Source organism: Oryzias latipes, chromosome 7 (genome assembly GCF_053564925.1).
Source record: "Oryzias latipes strain Hd-rR chromosome 7, Olatipes_Hd-rR_3.1".
Taxonomy (NCBI): Eukaryota; Metazoa; Chordata; class Actinopteri; order Beloniformes; family Adrianichthyidae; genus Oryzias; species Oryzias latipes.
Genome location: NC_136243.1, coordinates 19,493,561 through 19,502,332, shown reverse-complemented (window position 1 = coordinate 19,502,332; position 8,772 = coordinate 19,493,561). Strand labels below are relative to the sequence as shown.

General features: G+C 38.4%; 1 protein-coding gene across 1 annotated transcript; it reads left to right on the top strand.

The window, feature by feature from the left end:
• The first annotated feature begins 4,453 nt into the window (after positions 1-4,453).
• LOC144994087 (fibromodulin-like) lies at positions 4,454-8,772 on the top strand. Its single transcript, XM_078950515.1, has 3 exons — positions 4,454-4,672; positions 4,780-5,673; positions 6,670-8,772. Exons 1-3 carry the CDS (start codon positions 4,525-4,527, stop codon positions 6,819-6,821), a joined length of 1,194 nt encoding a protein of 397 aa, XP_078806641.1. The 5' UTR covers positions 4,454-4,524; the 3' UTR covers positions 6,822-8,772.

The window sequence follows — 8,772 nt, the reverse complement described above, 5'->3', positions numbered from 1 at the left end:
TTGTTTGCTTGGAGCTCTAAATATAAAAAAATGCTTTTCTATCACCTAGACACAGATGGAGAACCATATCAACTGGATTAGTAACAGGGAAACATGTTTAGGTTTAAACTTACATCAATAGACAACATGAAGCTGTTCATCACATTTTTGACCTAAACATGTAAACACATCCTTGGCTCTGCGGTTAGGAAATGGTACTTGGGAATCTCTTCATACCAGGAGCCAGCCTGAACATTGGAACATCACCACAGTGCCCATCCAGACTGGGACAGCAACGGGGTCCACTTCACAGCCGTGAGGCTGCTGTGTTTAACTCCAGCTGTCCCAGCAAGGGAGACAACTGCAGCAACATCCACTGACCAAGCTGGCAAGCCCTGGCAGAAAAGATCCCGACAAGAAAAACACTGGCTCAGGCAGGCTGGTCAATAAAAAAATATAGTTTTACCAATGTCTTGCAGCTCGCAGATCAAGTGGTTTAGTTTTCCAGTAATGTCAGTCAAGAATACAAGTTCAGATTCACCATATTCAGCAGATATCTCCACCAATAGCACCTTAAAAATCCTGTTCTGTTTTGCTTTGCAGCTGAGGTTTTTTATGATTTTCACAATAGGAGTCATTATATGTCCAGAGCCAATCACTTCTGCACATAAGGCCTACTGGTGAAAGAAGCAGCAGTAATGCAGACATTTTGGAAAGTCTTGGTCAGCTTTACAGTGAGTGATGAAACCTGTTTGTCGGTCAATCATAGCAGGAGCCCCGTCTGCAGGTATGGCTACCAGCTTTTCTAATGGTACCTTTTTCTGCACAAAAACTCCTTCACCGTGTTATACATTTCAACTCCTCTTGTAGTTGTCTGTTAGGGCAGATGTGTCAGGAATTCTTCTCTTGTGGAAACCAAAAGCTATGCTGAACTGTTGCCGTCCACAGACTCATCACACTGGACGTTAAACCACCTGCACTTTGCAAGATCCCGGTCCAGCTAATTGGCCAAGTTATCAGACATAGCTGACACTCATCTAGACATTGTAGTGAAAATTGAATGAGTTCTATTGTTCTCATCCTTAGGGACAGTGATAGCAATTATCATCATTGCTTGTTTCTTAATCTGATAAAAACCTTCTTCTACTTGATGAGAAAATGAGCAGGTCTAAACGAGGCTTAGATTTAAGAATTTTTTTCATGCTATATGCAAAAGTCTTTGTCCTTTAAGGCAACAGATTATAGTCCCCCCCCCCCCCCCCCCCCACAGGCTGCTGTCATATTAACATTAGCTTGGAGCTCCAGAATGGACAAGAAAAAACGACGAGAATGGCTCGAACAGGGCGTTGCTCACGGGGCGGTCGCTCGTGCCAGGCGGTGGCACGTGCTCGGGCCCGCTAAATGCTACTTGTAGCTTTAATTGTTTATATAACTAATAATCTTAATTTCATTACACAAAAACTGTTGAACATATTGTCAAACATTTGGACATCCAAATTAAAATATAATTGTAATTGTGTTTCCATGACAATGCCCGTAAACTTTTGTAATGAGAACCTCATTATACACTGATGAAAAGAAGTGTGTGCACTTTTAGTTGCAACCAATGGTGAGCCAGTCACTCACAGCTAAATGACATGAATCCCTACTTAACAAGTATATATAAACCAGGAGACAGAATTTTCATGAAGTGCATCCATTTATCAGCAAAATTGGAACATATGTTAGGACAGCTTCAGAGGGGTGAGAATGAGGAAAAAGGGAAAAAAGCCGGGGAAAAAGAGGCCAACGGTATACACAGATTACTGATAAAATTGGGACAACACTTTTAGATCGTGTGTAAAGTCATGGCCTCACAATGACTGAGGCTGGTCGAAGAGTGCAGCCAAATGTTGGGAGAACCACTGTCAGTTCCATTATTTAGACATTTTGTCAGGAGAACAGGTGAGCAAACTGTAATTCACAAAGACATATTAAAGAAAAGAGAATTACAGTACTGAAAAAATTTAGCAAAAATGTACTTTTTTCCTGCACCTCAAAGGACTGCGAGACAACCCAGAAAAGGTGGAAGAGGTCCCCTTTTGACTCCACAGCAAGAGGAAAGCATTTGTCCAATGGTGGTTGCAAACACTGCTATAAGACTGCGAGAAATACAAAGAGCTGTTCTGGAAAATGACAACATCTTTGAAAATATTCAATTAATAGTCATTTCTACAATAGTCAGAGTTTTCAGATGAACAACTGAACAAAGTAAAATTTGAACTGAACATTGACCGAGTGAAGGAGCTCCACCATCATGTACAGGCAAAACTTGTAGGCATCCTTTACTCTGTTGTGTTGCTTTACTGTAAAACATTTATGTATTGCTATGCACTGAACTTCCATTACAGTGCCACACATGTTACCATACCTATGTTTACAGTGCATTCTGTGCAATTTTTTGTCTTATTTATTTTTTGGGGGGGGGTCATCTTTTACTCTGATAGTTTTTTTTCCATATCACCCTTTGTATAGCGTATCCTGAATTTGGAGGCTAGGGGACCACTGTTCACATCCATATATCTTGATGAGGCGGGATTCAATCTGGCAGATAGCAGACGACGTGGAAGAGATTTCATTGGACAGAGAGCCACTATTGATGTACCAATAAACTGTTGACTTTTCTGGATGCCTTTTACAGGAATCCCTGAGAATGGAAGTATTGAGTCTGGTGAAAACCTGACAAAGAATGTGGCAGTTAGGATAATGGAAGCTTCCACCACTCTCCTGCAGTCAGGCAGTGGTTTGCTGAACATAACAGGATGCTTGTGGAGTATCTTCCTCCCTATAACTTACTTTCCTCAGTGCATTATATTTGCTGTGATGTAAATGAAAATATGTTGCCGGACAGACAGGAGCATATAGTTGTCCATGATGGATTTGCACACTCTCATTTTAACAGTATTTTCAGTTTCAAAACTATTTCTGTAAGGTTTACCCAGCCAAAGGGAGTTTATTATTGTTCTTTTTTTTCTTTCCATTTGAACATTGCTGTGAACAGTGAAAAATAAACAGTGTAAAGTGCATATTTAATGTCTTTTTTTTTACCTGAAACATATTTTTCAAAATGCCACACATAGTACATACTGCTGTCTTCACTTATCATGACATTGGGAAGCACTCCCAGAGTAATCGGTCTCAATGAAAGCCTGTTGACATCTATTGATTTAATCGTTCAAAGACGCTGAAGTCATTACATGTCATTTTTGACAACACTGACATTTTCATTGATATAAAAACTCGCCTTTGAAGATATAATGATCCATTTTGATTAAGGGACTTGCTTTTGAAGCATGAACTATCCATTTTTAACTTTGTTTAGTTGACTTTACATTTTGATAAGTGGCTCGCTTTTGCAGGTTATCCACCATGTTTTGCAGTTTGCAATAACTGTTTCGAGGAAAGCCTCAGCAGTGGTGCAAACATTAATACTGTTGTAAGAAATGCACAAAAGTGACTGAAAATGGTGTCAACACAGCAGACACACAGTATTAGCATGGCTCCAATTAAAAACAGGAGATCTCCAGTACTCCAACAGTCCCTATAGTTGTTTCATGTTTCTTTGATGTAAGAGGAGGGAAAAAAACAGGGTTTTCTTTTTTTAAGATTAAGATGGTACTCCTTACTTTTATACATTCACATCTGTGCTTGATTTCCTTCTTTTTAATGTATTTGTTGTACTTCAGGATTTTGACTTTAAAAAAAAAAAAGAAACCAATATTTGACACTTTACTTCCAACAAAAAGCAAACCACAGCTTCCTAAACATCTGGCCATGTTTACCGTTTTTTTTTTTGTTCTTTGACAAAAACCTTCAAATTTTCATAAAAAGACATCTCATCTGTATGTCTTCAGGCTTCCTTCCTTCTGTGATTCATGAGTTAAGAAGATCTATTACACATAGAGAAAAGTTCATTGCAGACAAACATGCTGTGTTTTGTTTTTCGCAAAGGAACACAGAGGCTAGACTGAGAGGGATAAATCATGATCTTTTAAGCCCAGTTTTCCCCTCTGCAAAAGAACACATTAGTGGCCAGGCATGTTCAGATGACTATCAACAGATTGTTCATGTTTTATTTTTTTGTGCAGGCAGGCGTCAGAACAGCTGTTAGCTTTCTCCTCAACTTGAAAACTATCATTTTAAAAAGTAAAATTTAAAGTATGCAAAGAAAGCAGAGAAAAATGAGGTGAGAAAGAGTTGTTTCCTATTTGTTGAAATGTGTTGTGTGCTCTAGACTTTAAGCATTAAGATACTGGAGGTTTAATGATATCTAAGATATGAAAAGTTTTTTGATCCCTAAATGCTCAACACTTCACAGGCTCTCCTTTGAAACTCCCCAAAACAACTTAAAAGGCACGCAGACTTGCAGTGAGTGCAATGTTAATGATAGGGTATAAAACAAAGTTATAAAAACCAGATGTGCTCATTCTATAACAGGTGGTATTCATACCTACATAGCTGAAGGGGATATGTTGTAGTGTAGGTTACACAGAAAAGGAAAAATGTATGTGCTGTAATAACACAGAGTGCTTTGTGGTACAGTTGCTGGGAGGGGACCATCTTCACTCTGTACCAGCAACATATTTTGCTCTTTCAGACAGAAACACAGCCAAGGTGAAGAAGAGAGGAAGCTTCATCTCAGATCAGCCCACTGGTAGGTACTTTTAACTTTAAGTCGATTTAATCATTGATTCATGCAGGGCTTTAGGTTGCACACCTCCTTCCTTTTAAGAAAAGAAATTCACATTTGTTTTCCCGCAGCGATCATGTCAAGAGTGGTACTCCTCCTTGTAGTAGGAATATTGGATGTGAGCTTCGGCCAACACTACAGCTCATTTCAGTGGCTCTCACATCTACGAGGGCGGCGGCAGCATGCCGGCTGGCAGGCAGAGGACAGTAATTGCCCCCTGGAATGTGACTGCCCGATGATGTACCCAACCGCCATGTATTGTAACAATCGCAACCTTCAGCATGTCCCTTATGTCCCATCGCAAATAAAGTATGTCTACTTGCAGCGTAACAAGATTGCAGGCATCCAAGATGGGGTGTTTGACAATGCTACCAACCTGCTGTGGATAGTCATGTCTCACAACCAGCTCAACTCAGACAAGATAAGCAAGAATGTCTTTAGTAAGTTGAAGAACCTAAAGCGGCTTCACCTGGATAATAATGAGTTGAGTCGTGTTCCTGAGAACTTGCCCAGATCTCTCACAGACCTGCAACTAGGTCACAATAAGATCTCAAAAATCACCCCCAGCTCTTTGGAAGGAATGGCCCACCTAACCACTTTATACCTGCAAGCAAATCTCATAGAGGAAACAGGAAGCGAGTTCAAGGGGCTCAACTCTCTAACCATGCTGGATATGAGCAAAAACAAACTGAAGAAAATCCCAGACAATCTCCCTGAGCTGCTGCAGCAGCTTTACCTTCAGTCGAATAACATAGAGAGTGTCCCAGAACGTCTTCTCTCTTTGAATCCTAAACTGCAGTTTCTACGCTTGGCTCATAACATGCTCACAGACAAAGGACTTCCATCCAATGTTTTCAATTCTAGCACCCTTGCTGAGCTTGACCTGTCCTTCAATAGACTGGAGAAGATTCCTGTTGTCAGTAGGAACCTGGAGAACCTTTACTTGCATGCCAATAAAATCAAAGGTATGAACTCTCCATTAAATCCTTGAATATCTTTTACATTACAATTTACATTACAACTTTAATACACAGTTTTTCCACAAATTCAATACAAATTCATCACAGAAAAAAGGTTTTGTTTGTTGAAAATAATCTTTATTTGTTTTGGGAGTTACATAGATCCAGTAAAAAAATTGCTAGGGACAACAGATACATTACATCCCTTATTTGCATGACTCTTTTTTTCTTTCTTAAAACAATGTGATGACCTCCAACATATATTTCTTTATCTCATCATTTAGGGCCTGTGGACACTAAACATTTGTTTGCAAAGAAGTAAAAAAAAAAAGAATTTTCAGAATAATTGAAAAGTACCGTTTCTGCTTTTATGAGCCTTAAACTTAAAGTGTCACTGTATACCACCTCAATAGCTTTAAACACAGATGAGAAGAGGTCAAAGGTTGAACTCCTTGACCAATTTCCATGGTAATACACAAAAACAGCAAGTCAAACACGAGATCTAGCCTCCTCGCACTCATGATAGTCCTGCCTCGGTAGAGCGAACAAGAAATAGATTCAGGGGAGGCAATAACATTCTTATGCATTTGATAGAGACTATTTAAGGTTATTTTAGGGGCGCAATGATTGTGGTATCATGAAAACAAGACAAAGTCAGTTTTCCTTTTGTAGACCAATATGTCTTTTTGTGCTTTGACAACATTAGCCTTCTTTTCCACATCATTTTACTTCTGCATTAACTGGTTTAAATGCTTGGCTGGACAATACAAAGCTTTTAAAAAATAACTTTTTCCAATTTGACATCAAATCTGTGACTTTCCTGATTTTACAGCAGCAGTTCAAACACACACATTCCTGGGTAAATCACTTTTCTAATCACCAGGAAATGTTTGAAATCGCTAGGCAGACTTTCACGGACAGCAATGTCAAGTTTGATTTAAAATTGCCTTAGAATTTTGAATTTAAGTGTATCCCACCTTTTTTCATTTCCTTCTTTTTCAGAGTTCACCTTGAGCAGCTTCTGCGACACAGTTGACATGACAAACTTCTCTAGGCTAAAAGTGCTGCGTTTGGATGCCAATGAGATTAATGCCAGAGACATTCCTGCTGAGGCTGCCTACTGTTTGCGGCGTGTTGCCTTTATTGATGTGTAGAGATTCCTGCTCTCTGTTTTTCAGTGTCTTGCCTCCTCTAAGAAAAACATTTATTCATTACAATTTATTGCCTTTACACTGATACAATTTAAAACGGTACAATTTTTTTTTTAAATATTAAAAGTACAAATATTTAAAATGATAGTAATCAAGCTTTTCCAGCTTTTTATGTTGTTAAAACCAACCTTGTGTAATCTCATGTCCAGATGGTGTGCACATGGCTGTCAGAATAATGAAAAATGTCCAGACAACTGGCAATTATTAGATGAGAATATGTGCTATATTTTACACTCTCTAACTCCTCTTATCAGTTTAACTACTGTTTTTTATCCAGTTTTTTTAAATACAATATCTTTTATCTATACATATATATACATCTGTCTCTAATTTGGATGACACTGATCTTTGTCTCCATCATGTGGAAGGAGATGGACCTCCATGAGAGCACACACTGTTATTCAATTACTACTGGCATTATGTATTTCAGCTACAGTGTGATTTTTTTTAATTGTGGAATACTATACAGAAAACCTAGTATTTTGCTTTGTCTATCCAGCATTTCATTTTATATACTCGTAAAATTAATAGTACCCCTTTTCAAACGAGCCTCTGCATCACTAGTAGCTGCATATTTCCTAGTCAGATAACAAGTAAAGGCCTGTCTGGATGCATTTTAATATAATCTCTGCAAGAGCAGCATGGGATTAAAATACATTTGTATCAATAATATTTTAAAATTTGTTCCCAAAGCTATTTATCTCTTGCGATGCTACCAAATGTTTATGATTGCTTCATAGTTGAACTGCTGTAGCTAGCAATAAATAAAAGTTAAGAGGAACATTAGACAATAAACTTGAATCAAGACATCTGTTTGAGCACATTGTAATAAATCTGTTTGTTTATTTTCTAATAAATCAAAGGTAAAAAGTAATTAGATGAAGGCAATCTGCTGAGAATAACAACAATGATCATGAGTGGACCATCAGAAATCAGTAATGCAACAGCAAAAAACTGGTCTCAGCAAGGAGTCTGGCAGAAAAAGATAGTTGCAGGGGGAGTGGACAGAAAAAAACACATTCATCCTACTATCAAATCCTACTATCAAATCCTACTATCAAATTAAAGGATCAGATTAATTATTTTGGTAAAAACATCTGTTCTTGTAAATGTAATAAGTCAAATGCCTTAAATATTTAACAAGTTAAAAAGTAAACATTTTGGAGTTAATTTCTTCGAAGGTGGTGACAACATAAAGCATGTAAAGATTTTTTGTGTCATGAACGTTAAGCTCTTAAAAGACATGCAGGCTCGCAGGGAGAAAAAATAAGGCAGAAGCCTTTCCACAGATCTGACTCTTATACGTATTCAGTATTGAAAGCAACATGTCTTTTCATCTGTCTATCTATCACACCACAGCTGCCTTTAATCCTCAGAGGAAAGGCACCACATTGAATGAAATACATACTTTCCCTGTTTCGTAATGGAGAAGTGTCTGGGGATGGAGAATGGGCCGCTGCCACCGCAACAAAGACTTTCACACTCCTACGTGTTAGCTTAGTTGGTTAAGTCCAGCACAAATCCCTGTGTTTGCTTTCTGCAGAACCATGCAGTGGGGGCATGGTTGGGCCTTTTTCCTCCTCCCCCTCCTTCTCTGCTTCCTACACAGATTCTTCAAAAACAAAGGGAGGCCAAACCGCATGCACACAGTCACATGAGGGAATCTTTTGACACGATTTACTGATGTTGTCCTTTGAGACACAAAACGTTTCATTTTAATAGTAAATGCTCTTTTCTCCTCCAAAAATGTGCATTGTGTTATAATAGAATATGAGGTGCAGTCATTGCTCAGTCAATTTTAATTTAAGTCATGACAGTATTTCTCAGCTCTCTGTTGCAAAACTTGTGTTTTTTGTCATTCAGCAGTGATTAAAATCTCCTGAGAACCCTTCTA